The sequence below is a fragment of the Mycteria americana genome, chromosome 3, assembly GCF_035582795.1.
Source record: "Mycteria americana isolate JAX WOST 10 ecotype Jacksonville Zoo and Gardens chromosome 3, USCA_MyAme_1.0, whole genome shotgun sequence".
Classification (NCBI taxonomy): Eukaryota; Metazoa; Chordata; class Aves; order Ciconiiformes; family Ciconiidae; genus Mycteria; species Mycteria americana.
The window spans coordinates 22655911-22679297 of record NC_134367.1 but is presented as its reverse complement, the minus strand read 5'-3'; the positions used below and the strand labels follow the sequence as shown (position 1 = coordinate 22679297).

Below are 23387 nucleotides of genomic sequence, written 5' to 3'. Positions count from 1 at the left end.
AAAATGTTTGGGCACCTTAATAAAATACAGACTCCAGCTATTTCCTGCAGAAAATATTTAACACTTCTATCAGTAAAACTGCCACTATCATTCTGTCCCTCTCATTTCCCCATTTCATGTATGTCCCAATTCCCTATGTGCACCAGTCAAACCTAACAAGTTACTAATTCCCACAGTGAATAATTTCTACAATTAATCACACAAGAAACATTTTTTCAAACTAAAAGGAATAAAGAACATTTAAAAAAACCCCAAGAAGCATAAGTGCTTGATATTTATTAATCAAGAGTTCGAAGACTTCTACCTAAGCTCTTAGATTGTCTTGTTCACAATAGTGTTCCTCTCCCACTAAGTCATACAGCCTATTCTTCACAGCAGCCTTGCATTACAGGCTCTTTTACAACTATGTAATGGATGTTTAAAAACCCCCAAAATATAGAAAGCTTATCACATCAGAAATAGTAATTCTTAGCGATGAGAAACCATGATACAAGACAAACAACAGCAGTGAATTCTGTTACAGTTCATTTCAAAGGTATGATGTTGACATTAACTGAAGAAGGTACAGACTGTGACTCTCTTCCGATACTGAGGGCTGAGAATGCAGAACACCACCTAAGATAACAATCCTCCCCACTCCCCTTCCCAAGACATGGAAACATGAAATACTTCATGTCAAAGTTAGAGCTAGGCATGTGCCTACATGTAACATACACACATACAAATACTGGGTTTTATATGAACTCCAGGATGGTATTTCATAGCACTCATTTCTGTACACAGCCTCATTTCCCCCTGACCCACAAATGCATAGAAGGGTGGTGGTGGTAGGGAATCTATTTCTTATACTGACACCTCAAGGCACTCCACTTGATAGAAAGCAGGAATAAAAGCACTCTACACTGCTCAGATTATATAGCATAGCAGAGCTACATGTGACAGTTACACAACAGACTCAATCTCGCCCTTCTCTCCTTTGCTGAGGCGACATCTGATAACTGAGCAGCGCCATGCCCCCCTTCTGGCTCCACCACCTTGTGCTCCCAACACCTGCAAGAAGACCTGCACGACAGCAGAGTGCTGCATGCATAAGGAGGGGAATGCTGCAGAAAGAACGATTGTTTCTGATTAACAATCATTTCCATTGCAAAGTAAAATAAATAAATATTTTAAAAATGCAGTTGTACAACTGCTTTTACGAAAAAAGTGATGTATGCAGGCCAGCATATGAAGTTGCATAAAAGGAAATGTGCCATTTGTTCCATTCCACAAAAAATACGCCATATATAAGCTTTTCAGGTTATAACGATTAATCAGTCATCACTTTCATTTGAAAGTCACAGATTTGGCACAAAATTTAGGATCTGGCATTTTTATTTAACCTCCAAAGTGCTGCATTTTGACTGAAAAACAAGACAAACAAGTCTTAAAAGCAGCAGAAGAATCCAGTCCTGGCCACACCCTGCCGCCGCAGGGCCGGCGGCCAGCGTTACACCACCCAGCCAGGTACACGGGATAGCTCAATAGACTGACGCCAGACACAAAAAAAATACTCAAGCTCTTCTGGAAAACGAAGAACGTGTGTGCTCAACTTCACCAGCAGCCTGGTGAGGTCAACGCCGTATTCGACAATTCTTAAATTTCTGCTTGGAGGATCCACCACATGCCCAACATTGGGCGAGAAGGGAAATTAATGGAAAAACTAAGCGTTGCTCGCAGTGTAAGAGCACGTTTCCTTAGTTTGCGGTGAGAACCTGACCGGCTCAGCGCGGCAGCGACCCACGGGGGCAGGAACCCGAGCGGCCCGCCAAGGGCTGACTGGCCTCGTAGCGCCCTGCGCTCCGTCTGGGTGGCTCCTGCAGCGACAGGGGAGACAGGCGGCTTCCTCCGCCCCGCCATGCCCGCCCCAGCGGCTCGCTCGGCCGCCCGTCAGGAGAAGGATGCGGCGGGCAGGACGGAGCGGGCCGCCGCCTCAGCGGGGAACCGCGCCGGCTGGGGGCTCCCGCCCTCCTCGGCCGCCGCCGGGGCTTCCCCCGCTGAGGCGCCCGCCTGCCCCTCCCGGGGATACTCACTCCTGCCCGAGCCGGGACGCCCCCGCTTCGCTTCGCCTCGCCTCGCTTCTCGTCGCCGCCACCGCCGCACTGGGCCGCGCCGGGACGGCCCCGCCGAGCCGTGCACCTGCCTCAGGTGAGGCGGGCGGGGCCGAGGCGGCCACCAACCGCCTGCCTGCCTGCCCCGCGCACGCGTGCGGCACCGTCGTGCCCCCCCCCCCCCCCCCAGTGCATACACTTGTGCTTGGCAGAGTTTCAGAGTTGGCCCTTTTTTCTCAAATCAGGCAAAAAATGTAGCCGGCTGTAACGGCCGGTGCCGTAAAGCAAGGCGCAGGCGGCGCGACATCCGGGAAGGCCCCCTCCTGGGTGGCTGGTTGGCCCCGAGCGAAGATGGCGGCGGGGGAGGTGAAGTCGGTGCTCTTCGTGTGTCTTGGTGAGCGGGGCGAGGGGAGAGGCGGGCCTCCTCCCGTCCTCCTCCCGTCCTCCTCCCGCCGCTCTTCGGGTGGGGGCACCGGGCGGGGGTGTCGGGAGCGCGGCGAGGCGGGGGCTGCTGCCGGGCGACCGGTCCCGCCCGGCGGGGTTGCGGGTAGGCCTGCCCCGGTAACCGCAGGCGTCCCGCCCGAGAGTGGCTCTGTGCATGGCTGCGTTCTCGGGGAGGGCCGGAGTGGTAGCTGAGAAGGGAAGCAGAAAGCAGTAGCCATCTCCTTCCCGTTTGCCTTTGCGATAGGTCGGAGTAATCAGCAGGAAGTAACACGCGAAATCCAGTATTGATAAACGCGAAGGTTATGTGTGGGGAAGAGCGGCTCCTAAATACGCATAAACCAACGTGAGGTCTGAACTAACTACTGCTACTCAAGAGCAGCACTGAGCGGTGGGTGTGAATGGCTTTCTGAAACGGGCTGCTCGGTGCCCAGCTTCCAGAACAGCAAGGAGGGCATGGAGGGCCGGCAGCAAACGTCCTGGCGCTGCACGGCTGCAGCGGTGCCTCGTGGACGCGGTTTGCGGTTCTGGGCGCCTGGCGTTGAAAAGGGAGAGGAAACGGTGGCAGGAATGGCTGAAGTTAATGGAACAGTCTCTGTAAGAAGAGGGAAAATATGTTAGGACTTTTAAGTAAGAAAAAGAACTTGGTGGAGGGTGGAGATGGTTTTGGTCTATGAGATTATGGCCGTCATGAAAAGGAGTGAAAACAGTAAGACTTTTTTGAAGGGTTACCTAAACGAAGAACTAGGAAACTTTTTTTTTTTTAAAAATATATTCTATGTGTTTAAGTCGTGAATCTCATGTCACGAGAAGTCATGGAAAACAGAAGTCTAAATGGGATGAGAAAGACTTTGGGTGCTTTCCTGAAGCTTAAGACAATTGATTACTGATAAGCAAGATGATCTTCTGCATCTTCACAACCAACAAATTGCTAACCTGACTACATGGATTACAGAGCCGTGCCCCGTTTTGTACATGCTTTCTCTGAACATCTCCTTCTGCTCCCTTTTGGGGATAACAAGCTAGATGGCTCTTTGCTCTAGTCTAGGAGGGCTTTTGACATTAGCTACTACCTAGCCCTTATAATCTTACCTATGCACTGAGAGTTAATCGCTGTGAATCCCTGGCATTTTGCCAGTTTTGTTACAAAACCATTGGTTAGTATGTTTCTTTTTGCTTTCTGCTTTTCTGTTGTAATACGAGAAATGCAGATTAATTGAATAGCAAAACATGAGTTTAGTTTTGTGAAATATGTTCTGCAGTTTACATTAGAGTAAAATCAGCCCCTAATAATAATTCGGGGAAAACATTCTCTAGTAAGGGATTATCAGTTGCTGTATGTTTGGGAGCCAGTGGCCTAGACAAACATTTTTGTATAAAAATATCTAATTAATATGCATCCATCTTTCAAAACACTATGTTCTAAAGGCAGTAGTAATCTTCATGAAATGATTCATGCGTATAGGTCTGTAAGCCCACTATGGTGATTTGCACTGTAACAAGTTCCTAATTCAGTTGAGTCCCTGAGGAACTGTTATTAGTGGAAGATAATATAATAATTTAGGTATGGAGTGAAACTATTAATATTAAGGTTGAGGAAAGGGTGAACAAGTCAGGATCAATGTTAATGGGATGGATTTTCTTTAAACAAATGTTGTAAATACCTTTTAAATTTCCTCTTCTATGTTACTGGGTTATGCAAAAATAACCATAACAGTATGTGGCGTGTGACATAAAATCTAATTGATGTGATAAGCGCTTATTTTTTCCAGTCAAATATATACTCTTTTCATTTAAGTTTTGAAGGCAACTTGTCTCTTCTTCCTGCTTTAAGTTTGCTTAATTTTTTTTTGTTAGTCTTGAAGAGTGATACTTATGCCTTAATAGATTTTTTTTTTCCTTCTAATTTTTGTTAGAAATAATACCTATGGTTATTGCTGAAAAGAGTACTAAACAGATTTCTAGAACTGCATTTATCTGTAATATTCTGTGCTGGTTAATGAAGCACATTAATTCTGAAGTTTGCCACATTCAGTGAGAGCTGTTCCCTGAAAGTACAAGCCTTCATGAAAAATTACATTTTCTTTCTGCATTATTTTGAAAAAAACCTATTACTGAAATATCTATTGACTGTGTTCTTTGTAATGAGATAAGCAGATATTCATTACACAACAAAATACAATCTAGTTAATGTGCATAACAACATTAATGATAAGGGTTCCTCGCCACTGAGAAATAAATGAAGCACTCAGCGACATATGTAATTACAGTATATAAAAAGGAACTGGGAAAATTTTTTTTTTCATTTAAGGCAAAGAAATAATTAAAACTGGAGGTGAACCAAAATGCAGTTTGCTCTTTTTACACTTGCGTAGCTCATCTAATTAATGGTTGAGCTCCAGAAATGAGCTTAATATGGTGCTGTGTTACATAAGTCAGCCTCTTTCTCTCTGATGACTTGTCCACTATAACATAACAAGCTGCATGGGCATCTTAGACCAGGCACTGGCTTGCTGATCTCCTCCATGTGTGGAGGAACAGTTGTAAGTCAGGTGAACAGTAAGCAAAGTGGTTTTGGCTGGGTCCTCAGAAAATTGATGCTTGTTGTGAACCACTGAGTATGAGTATTGCCATCAAGAGATCTAGACTGCATAAAATCATTTCTAAAAAGACAATTAATTTGTTGGGTATGAGGAAATTAGGTTACAGTCACAGAGAGATTTGAGTTTCCTAGTTCAGTTGTCACAATCCATTATATGAGTTTAGATATAGCCAGATACAAGGTTTTGTGGGACAAAATGCCATTTATAGCTGCAAAATGGGAAAGCAATAGGTGGGATAAGACGTTGAAGAAGTCATGGAAAATGGCTGCTGTAATGAGGGTTCTTAGCAAGCTGACAAAAAGAAATAATGCCATTTTTTGGATAAAGAAGAAAATGTTAGATAAATGTAAGGAAAATGCCTTTCTTCTGTGCAGTATTGGTAAGATAGCTGTAAGAATACAATGCCTTATTTAATCTGTGTTTCAGAATGCTGCAGAAGTACTAGAGAGTTGAAAGCATGGTTGTAAAAGTGATCTTAGAATTGGAAAATAAGATTAAGATGTATGCTTAAAATGTTAGAGTTTGATGGTTGTGAGTAGGTGCTTAGGTGTTGAAAACTTTTATTTTTACTGGGGAACCTTTAGGTTACTGATAAAACCATAATGTTCCAGTAGTTTATAACTCAGTATAATTAATCTTGCTGCAGGGAAAAATTTTTTAAATGTGAACATTCAGCTAATTAGCTGATGGTTTGACTACCATGAACCCTGGCAAGTCATATTGCTATTGACATTTATTATATTGACTAAACCTTGACTGGCTAGGCACTTTGAAACCTAGTGCTCCTGTAGACATCCCCATTTAGATATCTTGAGCCAAAATTGCATTCTGCTTAGATATATATACACACACAGAGGCTAATATTTGACTACTGAGAAAAATCCCACTGTGTGTTGGTAGTGGGGGGATGTATGGAAGTTAGATGATGTCATTTAGGTAGCTATATACTTAGGTGTTTCAGATAAAGAGTGTAAGTATTCAGTGAAATTGACTGTGAATGGACAGGCCAGGGAATCTGGACTAAAATCAGAGCCTTGAATGGTTCCTTACAAAGCTAATCGGATGCTAAGTGTGGCAAGATAGATTTAACTGGAAAGAACTAGGAATCATGATGACAGTTCAGACAGGAATTTGAGTACAGAATGGAATAGAGTAGTAAGTTTTAAACACTTGCTTATGAAGGAGACCTGATGAATGATGCAAATGAGACTGGGAAGCAGTATTACAGTCACTCAGATGAACTGACCATGCGTGGAAAGGTAAGTAGAGTTAAAAGCAGGTTTTTAAATGTGAGAGGATGAAAGCTAATAAAACTTCTGTTACAAACAACAGACAGAAAAACAAAGGAAGAAAGGAAAAGCATCTGTTTTCATTTGGGGAAGGTCTCAAGGAGTTAGAGAGCTGAATAAGGAACAATGAAGATACAAAAATGATTGAGAGAATAGATGATTAGATCAACAGTACCAAGAGATGAGCTATAGACCTGAGCATGAAACGGATTCAAGTTGTCTTTTCTGTCAGTAGAAGCAGTACTTCCATTTCTGTATGGGAATGGGTCAAAGATTAATGCAGAGACTGGAGTAAGAGCTCAAGAAATTAAAGCATTGACTTGGATAACTGTCAGTGGAGTCCTTGTCCCTAGCAAATGAGTGAGAAGGCATGACTCTCTAAAAATGACCAACAAATGGTTCCAGTACTGATTCTGTGATTGAAATTTAAGTCTCTTATCTTTGAATCATCGTATTTGGAGATGTTTGTAGGATTTATTTCAATGGGCAGACTCTGTCTGGGTACCTTGGGTACTAGTTTTCTATGATTGAAGATGTCACTACAACTTAAAGAGCTTGAAATTTAAAAACTGAAGGGAGAAGATGGAGATTAAGAGAACTTTAATACTGTTATCTTCTACATAAAAAGAGCATGATCAGATCAGTCACAAACACAACAAAGGAGAAAGGAACACCAGAGGAGGATAGGTAGCAAAGATAAGGTGTAGATAAGATTTAAGGAAAATATATTCAAGTCCAAGGAGGAAGGTAATTTCTTCATGATCCCTATGAATCTTTTTGTGAGATTTTCCCCCTTCATTCCCCAATTACGGCTGTCAATCCATAACTTAGAAAAAAAGGTGCATCTGTGAGGAACCTCAGCAAAGCCTGGAAAGGCAGATGGGGGATGTAAAACTGGATATGAAATTGATAGAAATTATAGTGGGAAAGGGACAATGACTGGAAAACAAGGATTGAAGTTTGCCTAAGTCAGTGAGGTAAGATAGGGCTTTACATTAATGATGAGATGAATTATAACAGGCGCAAGGAGTAGCATGGGTAAACAGAGTTGGTTAGGATGAAAATAATATTGCAGAGTATGTGGAGAAAAGAGCTTCTATTAAGTCAGTCCTGGGATTCTGTTCATAGTCCCCAAGAATAGATTTGAATGGTGATTGCAGTTCCGTAGTAGTGTTAATACCTCCGGTAACATCTGGAATGTGTCATCATGGAAGACATTAATTTTTAAGTCACAAACTAGGTTATGTGTTTGTTGCAAAAATAATATAACTGCAGTTTCTAGTTATTGCTAGAAGTGGTAGTTAATCAGTCAGTGATCATGGTGCCATTCATGATGATATTCGATATCATCAAAGTTATATTTATGGCATTTATTTTAAGTAGTGAGCAGGTTGTAGAAGAGTGAAAATTTGGAGCAAGTCATTCAATCCAGGTAAAGCAGAAGGTTAAACAAATAGAAAAAGCCATAAAGGATTTATTTCAAAAGTACTATTTTGAAATTCTGGGAGCTAGTTAATGAATTACTGGGACCAATAGGATTAATCATTGCTTATTACTGAAATTTTGAGTGTAGTAATGAAACTTATTGTTCATGCACAGTTGCATAGGATCATTCATACACAGGAAAAATACTGTACAGGAAGAAGTGGATGGCCTCAACAGCTGGTGTAATGGAAACAGAATTTAATAGTTTAGAAAGAAAACTTAAAGGTCACCTGTTTGAAACAACAGAGAAAGAGAGGGAATGCACAAATTAGAAGTAGGGGATTATGATCGCAAATTTGGTACTCATTAAGGAGTCAAATGTGATTGTAGAAGTTATCTCAGGTTATATTCAAAAGAGCTAAGTAAATATTTCAGACTTTTTTTTTCTTTTATAAAACAAATTGGTAAAAACTTTTCTTGCAGTGTAGTCTGTGGTTTTATTTGTCAGTATTCAAGAAAAATAAATTCAAATTAAAACAAGTGCAGAGCTGGCTTAACTGGAGTGATTAGATAAGGGTCAGTTATTTTCATGAGGAGACCGAGATCTTGGTTTGTTTAGTTTTGTACAGCTGTGCTCGACAAGGGTTCTGTATCTCTTGAAGGAAAGAAAGGTTTTTAAGATATAGGTGATGTTAACCAAGATCAGATGAGCATAGACGTCCAAGAATAAATATTAAGTGGGAATTGGAAGGTTTCTGGCTACCACAGGAAATGAGGATCTGGAATAGCCTTTTAAGATAGATGATGCTTTTTAAAAGAGAGCTTGATGTGTTTGTAAGAGAAGTGATGCTGTATATGCCTGCAGTATCAAAGGATTGGGCTTATTGATTATGAAGGTTCTTTTCTGTCTTATGTTGTATGTTACCATGTTCCCTCTGTTTCCTATTAAAATTATATTGTTTAATGCTTAACTCAATTAAAGAAATGAGATTTATTTTTTACTTTATTACCATATTCTTTAACATTTTTATAATTAATAAGTACTAACCTGTTTTCTCACTTACTTTATAAATAAAACCAAGTTTTTCCTGCTTTATTTTTCTTCCAAGACCGATTTAGTTTCTCTACTTGGAATAAACTAGTTCAAACAAAGGAAATAGTATGTTTTCTCCGGGAAGAAGATCTACTGCCATCAAAATTCACTTAATGTTTCAGCAAGATCAGTTTCCCAATGGTTAGCCAGTTCCTTTTGCCCACTTAGTGATTTGATGTTCTCTGAATCTTTGACAATGAATTTGTATTACTTCAGTGGTTCACTTCCCACTTTGTTTTTTTATATAGTTGGCATGATTGACAGCAAGTTATTAAATGCCCAGATGATAGCAGCTTCTTTAACAGTGAAGTACCTACCTTGATACTTTGTTTGAAAATATAGGCATGAAAATGAGGCTAAGTGCCTGATGTGAAAATTCTTTTTGCTGCCGGAAATTTAGCTTTGTTCATGGGCATTTCATTTTTTTACTGTTTGAGATTTGGAAACAATTTAACCGGTAGTAGAAGAGTGATTTATTTAAAGGTATAGAAATGACTGTTGCTGTTTGTGATATTTTATACTTACCTGCTCAAAAGTCAGAAATGAGCAAAGTCATACATTCCCTTTGATGGAAAGTGAAGAATTGTTTGTATGATTTATTGTGCATCTGGGTGCCATATCAAATATTATGAATATCCATCTAGTTACTCAGAATTTCTGAAGGATGAAAAGGTATCAGAGTTCAAGTAATAGTTGAATAGACTTTTTATTGTTGTTGAGATGTTTTGTTGTTTTTCAAAGAATATGTATTTTTGCATGCATGTTTGAGGGGTCTACCTTAGATGGTTAATTACAGCTTCAGCAGTGGAGCCAAAATGCTGTAGATCCATTATTTCTAGTTTTTACTGGGGCACTACTTCATTGTTGAAATAGGTTCTTCTTGAAAATAAGGTCAGATCAAGTGGCTAGTGCAATTGGAGGCCATTGGAAGGGAAGACTGATTACGTATTAAGTACCTTAACTATTTGTTGGCTGACTGACAGCACTTCAGCTTTGCCATCACATACGTTTTGTTCCTAATCCTCCATATTTTGAACCAAAAAATTTGGAAAATTTCTTTTCCTGAGGTGTTTTTAGAGCTTGTGTAATTGATTTCTTTTTGGGGGTTTTGGAATTGGTATCTGGAAGCTGCTCTTGACAAGGGTTCAGTCTGACGTGTAGTGACTTCACTTCAGTGGTCAGGAGCATTTCTACTACAGGTTGTTCAGCCATTTCACTACATTGGTTCCATAGTGGTGGTGGCGGCTGTGTTTTGGAATTGTCCAAAAGTTTTTGTTAATAGGTAGGTAGTAATGTAAGTACCTCAGGCAAATATTCATGATTCTCCAGTGAAGAATTAGTTTAAATTTGCCAGTGTGTAGGAAGATTTGAAGATAAAGATGACTTGCTGCCATTTAAATTCCATAACTTTGCCTGGTCTTCTGTGATCACAGATTCCTTGTGGAGGAGAAGAAAAAAGCAATGTGCTTACACAATACTCGTTCTATTTATTTTAATAAGTTATATCTTTTCCTATAATAATATGCATTTCAAGAGACTGATAGATAGTATAGAATCATAGAATGGTTTGGGTTGGAAGGGACCTTTAAAGATCATCTAGTCCAACTCCCCTTGCAATGAGCAGGGACATCTTCCACTAGATCAGGTTGCTCAAAGCCCGATCCAGCCTGACCTTGAACACCTCTGATGATGGGGCATCCACAACTTCTCTGGACAACCTGTTCCAGTGTCTCACCACCCTCATTGTAAAAAAATTTTCTTCCTTATGTCCAATACAAATCTACCCTCTTTCAGTTTAAAACCATTGCCCCTTGTCCTGTCACTGCAGCCCCCTTTATATATAGAAAGGCCGCAATAACATCTCCCCAGTACTTCTCTTTTCCAGGCTGCATAACCCCAGTTCTCAGTTAGAGGTGTTCCAGCCGTCTGACCTTTTCTTTGGCCCTCCTCTGGACCTGCTCCAACAGGTCCATGTCTTTCCTGTGCTGGGGGCCCCAGAGCTGGATGCAGTACTCCAGGTGGGGTCTCACCAGAGCAGAGTAGAGGGGCAGAATCACCTCCCTCGACCTGCTGGCCACGCTTCTTTTGATGCAGCTCAGGATATGGTTGGCTTTCTGGGCTGCAAGCGCACACTGCTGGCTCATATCCAATTTTGCACCCACCGGTATCTCCAAGTCCTCCTTCTCAGGGCTGCTCTCAATCCCTTCATCACCCAGCCTGTATTGATACTGGAGATTGCCCCAGCCCAGGTGCAGGACTCTGGGTTTCCACCCTTGCAGAATCTCTTGGGTTATAATAACATAAGCAAACCACATTCTGCCTAAGTAAATAAAAATCTTTAATTTTATCTATGATGACAAATCCACACAGTTACTGAATTTTTGTTTTTAATCATCTGAAATTTCACTTTAATCTCCTGTTTCTATAGGAAACATTTGTCGCTCTCCAATAGCTGAAGCAGTTTTTAGAAAACTTGTAACTGATGAAAAAGTTGAAAATAAGGTAAGCTATTTATTTCTGTTCCTGCCTAAGAAATAACCGTCTCATAGCCATTTAGTAGAAATATAAGCAGTGAGAAAGGAAACATAAAAATATAAATTTGTTTTTCTGTAGTGGAGGATAGACAGTGCAGCGACATCTACTTACGAAATAGGAAGCCCTCCTGACTATCGAGGACAGAGTTGCATGAAGAAGCATGGCATTACCATGAATCATATTGCCAGGCAGGTACTGTACTTTAGTTTTCTTTAAATATGTGTATGTATTTGTTTTGTTGTTACAGTGGATGACAGACAGTGCTGCTGTTTCAGACTGGAACGTGGGGCGCTACCCAGATGCAAGGGCTTTAAGCTGTCTAAGAAATCATGGCATTGAGACAGCACATAAAGCACGGCAGGTAGAAGAGAGTATATTTTCATTCTTATTCATACCCATGCTTTGTTTAGCCCTAACCATTACAATCACAGAAGTCATTTGACCAATGCATGGTTAAGCACCAAGTAATAAATACTATGTGCAGTTTTTCAAAGGACTCCAAAGTGGCCTAACTCTAGTTGAGGTTAGTGAGATTCTTGTTATTAAACTTCATTGGAAGTATAACTAGGCAGCATTGGAGCAGTTTCTGCATTATAGAAAAATCCTGCCTTCAAATGTTTAGTGTTTTGGACATTTTTCTGAAACTTTTTTTTAATACTTCTTAAAAATGGACTTGCTCTACTAACCTGTGATGCTTCTTTCAGCAAGGAATTGTATTTTTATTTAGCAGCTCCAAAAAGAAGTAGAATACCTGTTCACCCATCACAAAAAGCTTCTGCTCTTGCAGATCTTTTAAAAAAAATTAGAATGCTAAAACCCAAGATTAGTAGCACGGTTGGTGGTAACTTCAGAGGAAAACGTACCCTTGAAGCATTCTTAAGTCAAAGACAGGTCTGTCACTTCATGAAATCCTTTAGGTTTTACCAAAACTCATCTCAGTTTTCATTAACAAAAGAATGTGTATTTCCATGCTGCATTCCAGAGAGGTCGGAAATAAATGTGTCTGCATCTATTTAAATCATTCAGACACTCAAATAAATGCACATAACTTACTTCAGTTAACTATTCTCTGGATAGAAGATATTCCTTTAGGGCTTGACCTTTACTTAGCTTGAGTTTATGCCACTAGTTCTTGTACTGACAAAAAGATCAAGTAGTCTTGTTATCTTCCATTTCTGTTCCCTTCAGAATTTTACCAGACTTTACTGAGGTCATACTTACTTTCTTTCAAAGACTACATGTTTAGTTTTTTAACTTTTTAAAATAAATTCCCTCAATTAGTCAATTGCCCTCTGCTGACCTTTCCTGATGCTAATCTCTGTTATATAATAAGACAAATAGGATTGAGCACATAATTTCAGATTTTCAGTGTTTTACTATTAGAATAATTGCTAGAAAAAATCTGTTGTGATCTTTTCCTGTTACATGTTCTGGATTTACTATTTATCAGTGTTTACAAACAGCACTATTTATCATTATACAAGCTAAATGGTACTCAAATCAGTCAGTGTTTCAGTCACAGTAGTGCAACATGTTTGTATTCTTAAAAGGTAAGCCTTGGAAACTTGAGAACTGTTCTTGGGTGTTGCTAGAGTGGTTTATGAGCAGTTAAACTAAAGCAAAGCATCCAAAACCAATTGATCCTCTGCCTTGAAACAAATCTATATATCCTCCTTTGGCAGAGAAGGAATGAAAACACTTTAATGAAGACATTTGCTTAAACATTCTGGCAAATGAAGAGATTTTTAAAGCAGAAGAGCCTAAAATGTTACATACCCAGGGAGCGGAAATTAACAAGAATGAGACAATAAAATGAAAGACTAACAGGATGAAAATTTGTCTAAAACATCCCAGGACAAGCAGTTTCTTTTATAAAGAACATTTTCAAATCCCTGAACTACAGGTAACTTCATTTTGCACTGATGTTAACTATGTAACTCCAGTATTTTTTTTCAAACTCTGTCAAATAGTCTCTGCTGATTCTCTAAACTGTGTGGACTTGATATGGTCTTGTAGTACTTCTGGAAAGAGAGGGACTCAACAGTGTAGAACAGGACCTTTCAGAGTGGTCAGGTTACTACAAGTGGAAGTGTATTTGCTTCACTGTTAGAGACAAACTCAAGGATAGAATTTTGTGTATGACTTGTTTCAGAACAGATTAAGAAAGATTTAATACAAGAAGCTGCAGAAATAGGACAGATTTGTCTTCTGTTGCCTTTGAAATACTGTCATAAGATGACTACCTCATGCAATTATTCTCTTCACTCCTGTGGAAAACTGTTACCCATCCAGTGAAAGGCACTTTCTTTCATGTAATTTTGTGCATAATTATGATAATTGTGGATTGTATCTTTTTTTATTCAAAACTGACATAAATGCTACAAGAGTGATTTATGTAAGAGAGAATGTTAAATTGGTGACATCCTACCATCGTATATAGTGATCGTTTAAGTGACTTTTAAGTGAAAAGTGAAGTATAAAAATAAATGTATATATTTATATATAAACTAAAGTTTGTTAACATTTTAGTTGATGGTAGGTTGCTGTATGTTTATGCACCCATTGAAATTCTCTAAGCTCTTAGTCTTCATGCACAAAACAGATAGGTATTAATCAGTTTCACTTTTATTCCTGCTGAGGCCAAAATTGATTTCTGTATGACTCATACTGTGCATTTGCCTTAAATATGAAATTGAGATTAGAGGAAGGTTGTATTAAACATTGTTTCATGACTGGATGAATGTGAGGACTACTGCATCTCTCTGGTTTTTAGACAGAGACAAGGAGATTTCCCTTCTGTAAACAAAGGGAAACATTTAACAAATAAATTGGAATGATGATGTGTTTCTCCATTGATGGTCTTTAATAACGGTTATATGCATTTTTTAAATGTGAAGTTATTGTTGTCTGTGTTCCATCCAATGCTGACTACTTGAGTTTGCCACTCTCAAAATGTACATAAATTTTTATGTCCTCAATTTCTTCCCCCAAAATACTAGTTTTCATAGTTTTGAGGAATATCTTCAGTTCACTGGAGTTTGCTCAGTTAAGCTTTTTGTATCTGATATTACTGTAGGGCTTAAGAGCACAAGCCAACAAGTAATCTTGTTCTTAGGGCTGCATTTGCGTCTGTGTTAGTGCTGGTTCATAGGATAATAACTGTCAAGTTGTCAAGTATACCGAGAGTGTGGGAAGTGTGGCAGGTGTGTTTTTCCTTTTCACTGTTTTTTTTATTTTATTCTTACATACGTCTGTACTACAAAGACATCTATGCCCATGTATTTTCACAGGGGCCAGTGTTTAGCTGTGTAGAGCAAGGAGAAGCAGCTTGTAGAGGTACTGCTTAGAGTTGCCAGGAAAACAGAGCTATTTCCACTGCAAAAATATTTTCATAGGTCAAAGGCACTGCATGAATACAGCAAATATTTTTACAGTGAAAATAAACAAGTCTGCATTAGTTTTCACCATTAACCCTTTCTTTTCGAATGCCCCCCCCCCCCCCCCAGTTCTCCTTGTGTGGAATTTTTCATTTCTGGCTTTAGTCTGGGGATAATTTCTGTACGTCTTTTCTTACTCCCTGTTATGGGAGCCTCATCAGTATATATTTGCTGTTTACACAAAAAAAAGTGGGTTTTTTGCTATCTAAAACTTTTTTGCATATGTAAATAATTTTTATAAGTTAAAACTCTGACTTATAGGATAATGTGTTTTGCCTTTTTGTCTGTTTACTTGCTTACTCATTTCTCTAGCCCATCCTTCCCAGAGACGCCTGCCAGAAAAACCTGTACTGAACAAACTTTCCAAGTTTATTGGTTATGATACTACACATAGGACTGTGCATGAAATGCAGTCTTAACGTGAACTCACTATAGATTTTATTCCATTTATTCATCCTCATTATGGACACTTGGTTCAGATATCTTATACTAGCATACTGTGCATTGTGGGGTCTGGGAAGATTTTACCCTAAGCTAAGGTTTAAATGTAAACTAACATATAATTATACTGGTAAAAATCTACAGCCATCCTTATTCCAATACAGATAACAATAATACTTAAGTTAGTGGTTTATCTGCAGCGTTTGCCTACCTGACTCTGAACTTGGATCTCTGAATTTAGTTAATATTCATGTTTAGGAGTCAGTAAGCTACAGGAAAGAAAAAGAACAGATGGCATGATGGTAGGAAGATGTACAATAGATCCCAGATTTTTTCACATCATATCATATAAATTTTGTGAACCTATATGGCCTAAAATACTGTGAATGCATTTGTTTTTAAGAGATTGTAACTCATACCATCATACTTCAGCTTTGAATTTCACTTCGTATCTTTTTCTGTGTAGTAACAACTTTCTAGATTGGAAGGATTGCAACTGATTTCAGGTTACCTACATTTTTGTTTTCCTATCAGGAAAGTAATTTGTCTATATTTTTATTGCATGGTTGCTACAACTGGAAACCTGCTTTAGTTTTAGTAATTGGAAAGCATTAGAAATGTCACTTGTTTAAAAAAAAAAAAAAAAGTATTGGTAAAATAGCTAACTTGGGTTTTTTGTGTAAAACCTGCAGAAGTGGATAAATAATCATGGCAGAGTATATTTAAAATGCCTTAAATTATTGTAAAAGTTGATGAAGGTACACCATTTTATTCTTCCCACCTGTGTCTCTTGTCATAAATCGGAACTGCAAAAGTTGGAAATGCCTCCCCCCCCCCCCCCCCCTTTTTATAAATCAAACACAGTTTGTAGGCTAAAGCACATATTTTTAATTCTAGGTTACTAAAGATGATTTCCAGACCTTTGATTATATACTATGTATGGATGAGAGCAATCTAAGGTAATGTATGAAGAAGCTGAACAAATTCATATGGATTACTTGTAATCATCTCTCATAAATCACTCTGAAGACAGATGTCATATTTTACTGCTTAACTTGTCTTGGGGTTTTTTTTTGTTTCGGGGGGTTTTTTTTTGTATGTGTGTGTGAATGATATCCTAATAGATGGATTCTTTACTTCTAATATGTTTAATGAGCTAGAATTAAATGATTTATTTGTGTGATACATGCCACTCAAGGATTAAGGACGTGGAAATTTAGTATACTTTGTGCTATAGATGTGCAGGTGATGCCTGTATAGTTAAGGATGAGGACATACTGTCTTTTGATCAGTGATCTGTTTTTCTAATTGCGTGGCATCTAAAAGGCAGTGTGGAAGCTTGGAAGGGGTTAAATATGGTGTGGGGTTTTTTTTTTCTTTTTTAATAGAAATAGAGTGAGCTCTGAAATAAGTAAGGTTGTTAGCTGGGGGAAATCTTGTTTGTTACTGTTAGCCATGTTCTAATTAAGTCCATCTTTGAGACAATTTATGCTTAAGAAAGATTTGGTGAAGTAGCTGCCTAGTGTGAAAATTGGGATATCATTAGCAAAATTTCTACTTAATTACCTATTGATGATTGGGGTTAAGGGGCTGAGCTTTAATAAACTACAAGTGTTAAAGTGCTTGTAAGGACTATTACTTGTAAAGTTAGTTTAAAAAAAAAAAAAACCCACCACAACCAGCAACAAAACAAAACCCAAATAAAACCCTATTAGTAGCACGTAAAGACTTTTAGAAGCAGCACCACTTAACTGAAAGAAGTATCATTCTTCTGAATTTTCTAGAATGTTTTGAATGACCTCTCTTACACAGCCTGCATGAATGAAAGGTATATAACGCTTGGCTTGATTGCAGCGTGTCAGGCAAAGACGTGACTAGGCTTACTTCTATTTTCACTTGAATTCTTAAATGAAAACTTACTTCTGTATTAACGATTTATATGATATGAGCTGTAGAGCAGAAGAAACGTCACAACTATAATAGGGATATTGCTACTGCTACACTTGAGTTTCACCTTAAACTTGCACCCAATTCAACCATTTTCTCTGGCAACACCTATTCATAGCACTAGGAGGGCAAGCTGATTCCAGGTGTTGATGGTGCCTGTGATATCAGAAGAGGAAGATTTGTGACATTCCTTTTCCTTAGTACCAGAGCCACCTGGACCTCTCCTGTTCATTAAGTGGTACGCTGAAAGCCTTGAAGGAAATGGTTAGACTTTTTTTTAATAATAAAAAGGCTAGGGAAATTATTGAAACTCTGTAAATTCAAGCAATAACTTTTTAGTTAATACAGGAGTCCTGATTTTTCTTCAAGGAAAACCAGTATTGTGGTCTCACTGCTATTTTGTCTTTCTAAACTATCTGAAATTAATTTCTTAATCAAAATTAATTAATAATTAGAATTTAATTTCTTAAAACTGATTATGCTTATGACTATAAGTATTTAGAGGGTTTTCTTCCTTTTTTTTAATGCTAGGTAAGTAAAATTATGATTTGGTATGGAGATGTGTAATATTAAAAAAATTTAGTATGATCTGGCTGTTCAGCATTGTGAAAATCATAGTACTGAGCTGCTTTTAATCTGAAGGTGATGAGAGGTACATTTTAACTGCATTTGGGATAACGGACAGCCATTTGTAAGTAGACTGGGAAAATACTATCTCAAAACCAGTATGTTTTATCAATAGGAGGCAATGCAGAAGAAAGAGGATGTGACAACTGATGAAATTTTATAGTGTGTCAAAGGGAAGACAGGTCTTGCTCACCGATTTACCATTTTCTGTTAACTGAATGTAGTAGGACTTCACATGAGTTAGAGGCAGTATTGAGAGAACTTGCAGCATACCGATTTAAAACACTAGTTTTGAACAGATGGGAGAAGCTTACTCATACTTCTGGAAAAATATCTAGGTAATTTTCATTATTTTTGTTCAATACAAGCTAAAGGTGGATATTGAAAATACTAATGATTGATTTGAGGAAGAAGTTGATGAACTTACTGTTACAAAGTTCTGTTAAGCCTTAAGTCGAGTGCCTGACTGCTTGTTTATGCTCTGAATTAAGTTTATGTATATGTCCTCCATACTCAATTAAAAAAAAAAACCAAACCACACAACAAGAGACAAATGAAGACAAGCAGCAGCACAGAGAGTCCACAGAATTGACTGAGTCCAGACGCATACTATTTTCCTGCGTTCTCTAGAAACAGTCATGAACACGTCATGCTGATGCCAAAAAAGTTCTGAAGAAAAATTCATGGGAAAATTTTATTTTCTCTTTTACAGAGATCTGAAAAGGAAAAGCAACCAAGTTAAAGATTGCAAGGCCAAAATTGAACTACTTGGAACTTATGATCCACAGAAGCAACTTATCATTGAAGATCCATACTATGTATGTGTAAGAAATTCTTTGGGTGACATGATTAAAAATTGTGTATATAGTATATAATATATACTATATAATATAGTATATACCAGATCCCACAGTTGACATGTGACATATAATCTATCTTATACAAAGCCAAGTGTAAACTTTTTTTTTTTAAGTGACTTAACAAAACGATATAAATTGTTGGGATAGGAAAGGAAAACATGTCTTTTATGCTTGTAACAATTATTTAAATTTAAATAATGCAGTGCACCTATATTTTCAATATTGGGTGAAGCCCTGGTTGGTCAGCCTCCTTGCAAAGAGGATGTAATCAGGAAAGATACACACAAAGACATGGACAGAGATGGTCAAAGAAGTTGAATAATATCAGCCAAGAGCAACCAATTAGATTAACATTCTTCAGTTTAGGAAAGAGAAGTGGATGAAGATGCAGTAGGGTTCTGTAAAATCTGGGTATCATGGGAAAAGGTGAACAAGGAATTGCTATTCATTACCCAAGAAGTAGAGAATATCAAATGGCGTTAGTGGGAAGCAGGTTCAAAGCAAAAAGAGGTGGGTTTTTTTTTCACGCAGTGCTTCATTATACTGTGAAACTCAACATGATGGGTTACTGTGAATGTAAAGAAAGAAAGAAAAGGCTTATAAGGGCTCAAAAAGTGAATGGAAGAAATACATGAACGAAAGTTTATCCAGGACTGTTGAGTACAAAGTCACAGTGTTTGGCTGTGGAAATTCCTGAGCTGCAGGTAGTTCAAATTAGGGAGAAGTATGCAAAAACTATCACCAAGTATTTGTACTGTTCTTATTCTTCCCTAATGTCAGTTATTTGCCATTACTGACAGCAGGAAACTACTTTGCAAAAATTTTTTGTTTGAGCCAGTATTGCTATTCTTACGTTCTTTTTCCTCTGTTCTTTTCTAGGGGAATGAAAAGGACTTTGAAACTGTTTACGAGCAGTGTGTTAGATGCTGTAAAGCATTTTTGGAGAAGTCTCATTAATGCTTCATCATTTTATTTCTAAAAGAAAATAATTAGCTTCTCCTGAAATACGTAAGGTGTACTTGATTGATGTATTTAAATTGTAAAATTATGCCTCAGTATGTTCAAAACTTTTTCAGTTAAATTTTGTATTTTAGCTTTTCTGTCATCTAATTAAAAAATATAGAAAGGTTTTAATTGGATTAGATGATCAACCATTTTGTCACACATCAATGTAATAATAAAGTGTATCTGTAAACTGTTCCAGTGCTTTCTCACAAGCACTGCAAAAGTTAATGTCTTCCTTCTTTATGTGCTATACTAAACATTAGTTGTTTACATTAACTAAACTGAGGTCTTCTCATTGTACCCTTAGTGAATTAATTTAAATCAACTTTCAATGGGAGTCTGGTAACTTAGGCATGTCATCCTAGTATCATTAGACAGCCTTTGGACTGAAGATGTTTTGTATTTAGCCTGCTAGACTAAAAGAACTGCCTGCCCCCAGACAGACATTGCTCTTAGCGCTATTTCAAAGCTTAAGCAAGCAAAACCTCTGTGTGTGTCATCAGGATCCTGTGAAAATGGGTTTTTGTATCAGTTTAAATGCTCAGTTACTCAAAGAAGAAGTAATTTTTTTGTTCTAGTACATGTTTATCCTAATTAGTATAAAACCAGTTGAGAAATAGTGATTGATGTTAATAGGACTTCTCTGGCTGGTCTTCCTTTGGTCTTGTGGTCAATTCCTAGCACACTGATACCAAGTACATGTAATATAGCATTTACTTTGAGGACAAAACGGGTCAGCTTAAAAGCCTAAATGTGAAATGTGCATCTTGTATCTCATAGTAGTAAAATACTTAAATCCATGCAATATAATCAATGAGAAATTTGTTATAATCCCAGTTCCTGTGTGGGTGTCAGACAATATTTTCAGATTTACTCAGGAGAATGGATAGCCTGTCAAAAGTGTTCTCTGAGAGCGTAGTTCAACCTGAAGACAGGTCATCTGTAATATAATACAAAGTTAACAGAAGGCCAGTAAGTAGAAAGTTCTGCTCTTGGACAAAAATTGAACGCTCTGTAAAAATCCATGCCTGTTTGTCTGAACATCACCTTTCATTTCTGCCTTAGAAATGTAAATGTACTGAGATCAGTAATGTAACTGATACCATGATAATCTTCCTATTTTGAATAATACCAACATTGGTATGAACTAGCATTACGACATTATCTGTAAAACTGGATCTGTAAAACTTACTTTCTTATTTATTTAGCCTTGGTTTTGCCTCTGTCTGCCTTCCAAACTAGTAGAGTAGCCTCTGTATTTGTCACCTACTGTCCCTTCTGGGAGAGGGATGCATTTCAATAGAGGACCCTGTTATTCCCAAGGAGGGAGGAATCCTAGTGTCACTCTGCATGTGCTGCAGCCTGCATGATGGAGATTAAGTTTCCTGGGACTCTTGCTGTAGGACAGCTGTGTTTGTATTAATGAGGTTTCTGTTTTGTGCTAAAATTTCAGACATAAAACTTAAGAACCTGCTTACAAAAAGGCACGTGGTAGATAGAACACTTAAATGCAGAAATCAGGATCTTTGTGCATTATTGCATTACCAATAGTTTTGACTTTTAAAGAACAGGCTAGGAATTTGCAAGTTAATAGCTGTTTCACTTCACGGACAAAGAGTAATATATATAATATTTCAGGTCAGATCAAGCACTGACTTGGAAAAAAAAATCTTCCATTTTTTATGAATGCTTTGACAAAATACATGAGGGATAATGATGGGCAGTTAGGGACAAACCATCTTAAATGTGGTTTTATGCACTAACCTCGGAAGTGGAAGTATTTAGGCATAATCTAATGTTATGCTCTGCCAGAATGACCATTTAAAATATTCCAGTGAAAGTAAAATAACTCAGAAGATTGAGAACGTGATGGTTTGTGCTTTCCGATTCACAGCTGAGTAGGAATTGAACCTATAGTTTCCTACATATTAAAGTTAATATTTAAAAGTCTTAAATCTTTATCTTTGAGCTGCTGGGGTAACAGAAAGGAGATAAAAGGGTATGGTTGTTTACCTTCACTAGGCTTAGGAATCTTCCTGTAAAGTGATACTAAGTCAAAACTATTTGTGTTAAATTCAGTTCAGATTTTAAAAGTTTCAGCCTTGAGGTATATTTTCAGCAAGTAATCTATTAGCTAAATAATTCACCAGCTCTACTAGGAGGAAAAAGCTGGCTGATTGATTTTTATCCTTAGTGGGTTTCTTTTGGAGGAGGGGAATGGGAGAGCACCATGGTATTTTAAAAGAATCTGTAGAATACAAGAATACAGAACAGGAATTGCCTTCAGGAAGGACGGTTGCACAGTACCATTATTTGTGTTCCAAGAGAAACAGTGAACATAGGATTAATACACAAGTTGTGTGTCATAGAGATGACTAAGCTCTTACAGGTTTAAAATACCACTCATGAAAAATGTAATATTGAATGAAAAAATATAGAACTGATGACTCCTTCCCCCTCTGCTGCACCACGGCTTGTTTTAGTTTTAGTAGTAAGCTTATACCTAAGACTAAATAAAAAAAATCTGCTATAGTATAGTTGTATCTTCTGTCAAAGTATGCTGACTTCTGCTAAATCTAGAGAAAACTTCCATGGGATTAATTTATTTATATTCATTTATTAAGGCATTAAATAAATTACTATTTTCCTTTTACAAGGAAATTTTCTAGAAAGTTTTTATTTAACCAGATTTCAGGTGTCCTACTACAAAAAGGAAGATTTATACTAATTTAAACTCCCATGTTAAGTAATGTGCTGCGATCTGATTTCAGTCAGTGGAACCACAGAGAAGCACAAGAGAAGCACCCACATGTTTACTGCAGATGAGCAGCTAAGTGAATCCTGTAGCAGCAGATTCCTTTAACTACCAGTTTCTCATTATACATGTATTACTTCCATTGAGAAATGAAACTTAAGCATTTAGTGATCACTGATAGCAAATACAAAATATGTACTTCTCCCTTACTAAATACAGCCATGTTCCAGGATGGGATTTTGTACTTCTGCCATTTTTTTCTTTTTTTTTCTAAAGAGCTAGATGCTGAAGGTTCTTAAGTGTGAATTTCAAGAAACCCAGCTCCTAGCTATTTCTCAGGATGGGGAGCGGTGTGTTTGGTTTTGTTTTACAATTTGTGGTTTGAATTGAGGATAAAATGGAAGCTAACTGCCAGTATTAAGATAAAAGTACCTGAGGTTCATCTACAGGTCACACATAAAAATTTTCTTCCTGTTTGAGCCATTTTATTATGACAACTGGATTTAATATCTGATTTAAGGAAGAAAGGTAAATCTGTATCAAGGCTTCTTGAGTAAGTGTTCACTGACTCAAAAGTTTTATGATACTAAAATGATTTATTGGACATTTACTGATTATATCGCCTTGCAGTATCATGAACAGACTGCAGATTTTTTGGGGAAAAAAAACCCCAAACAACCATTTGTCATAAAAAACATTCAAATTTATAATGCTATAGAGACTTGGAGCAGCCTTGTGGTCTGGGCATTTTGCAGGACTGGAACACACAGAACTGTCTGTCCTCACAAATCCATGGAGAGTGTGCAAATTACTGGACTGCTCTGAGGTGGTTGTACCTT

The 23387-nt window shown here is 37.9% G+C and overlaps 2 protein-coding genes across 5 annotated transcripts in view; one reads left to right on the top strand and one right to left on the bottom strand.

The window, feature by feature from the left end:
* Positions 1 to 2221, bottom strand: part of SH3YL1 (SH3 and SYLF domain containing 1) — a 51119-nt gene extending 48898 nt beyond the window's left edge. For all 3 annotated transcript variants that reach the window (XM_075498024.1, XM_075498022.1, XM_075498023.1), the window contains exon 1: positions 2073 to 2221. In XM_075498024.1, the coding sequence (XP_075354139.1) occupies position 2073 (1 nt within the window). In that variant the 5' untranslated portion in view covers positions 2074 to 2221. The remainder of the gene's footprint in view (positions 1 to 2072) is intronic.
* Positions 2222 to 2382: 161 nt separating this feature from the next.
* On the top strand, positions 2383 to 22780 carry ACP1 (acid phosphatase 1). Of its 2 annotated transcripts, none has more exons than XM_075498026.1 (6): positions 2383 to 2484; positions 11370 to 11443; positions 11724 to 11837; positions 16252 to 16313; positions 18641 to 18746; positions 19668 to 22780. In XM_075498026.1, the coding sequence occupies exons 1-6, from the start codon at positions 2442 to 2444 to the stop codon at positions 19743 to 19745; spliced, it is 477 nt and encodes a 158-aa protein (XP_075354141.1). In that variant the 5' UTR covers positions 2383 to 2441; the 3' UTR covers positions 19746 to 22780. The 2 variants fall into 2 exon arrangements, with proteins under 2 accessions (XP_075354141.1, XP_075354140.1); XM_075498025.1 differs by lacking the exon at positions 11724 to 11837 and adding an exon at positions 11555 to 11668.
* Positions 22781 to 23387: the final 607 nt, after the last annotated feature.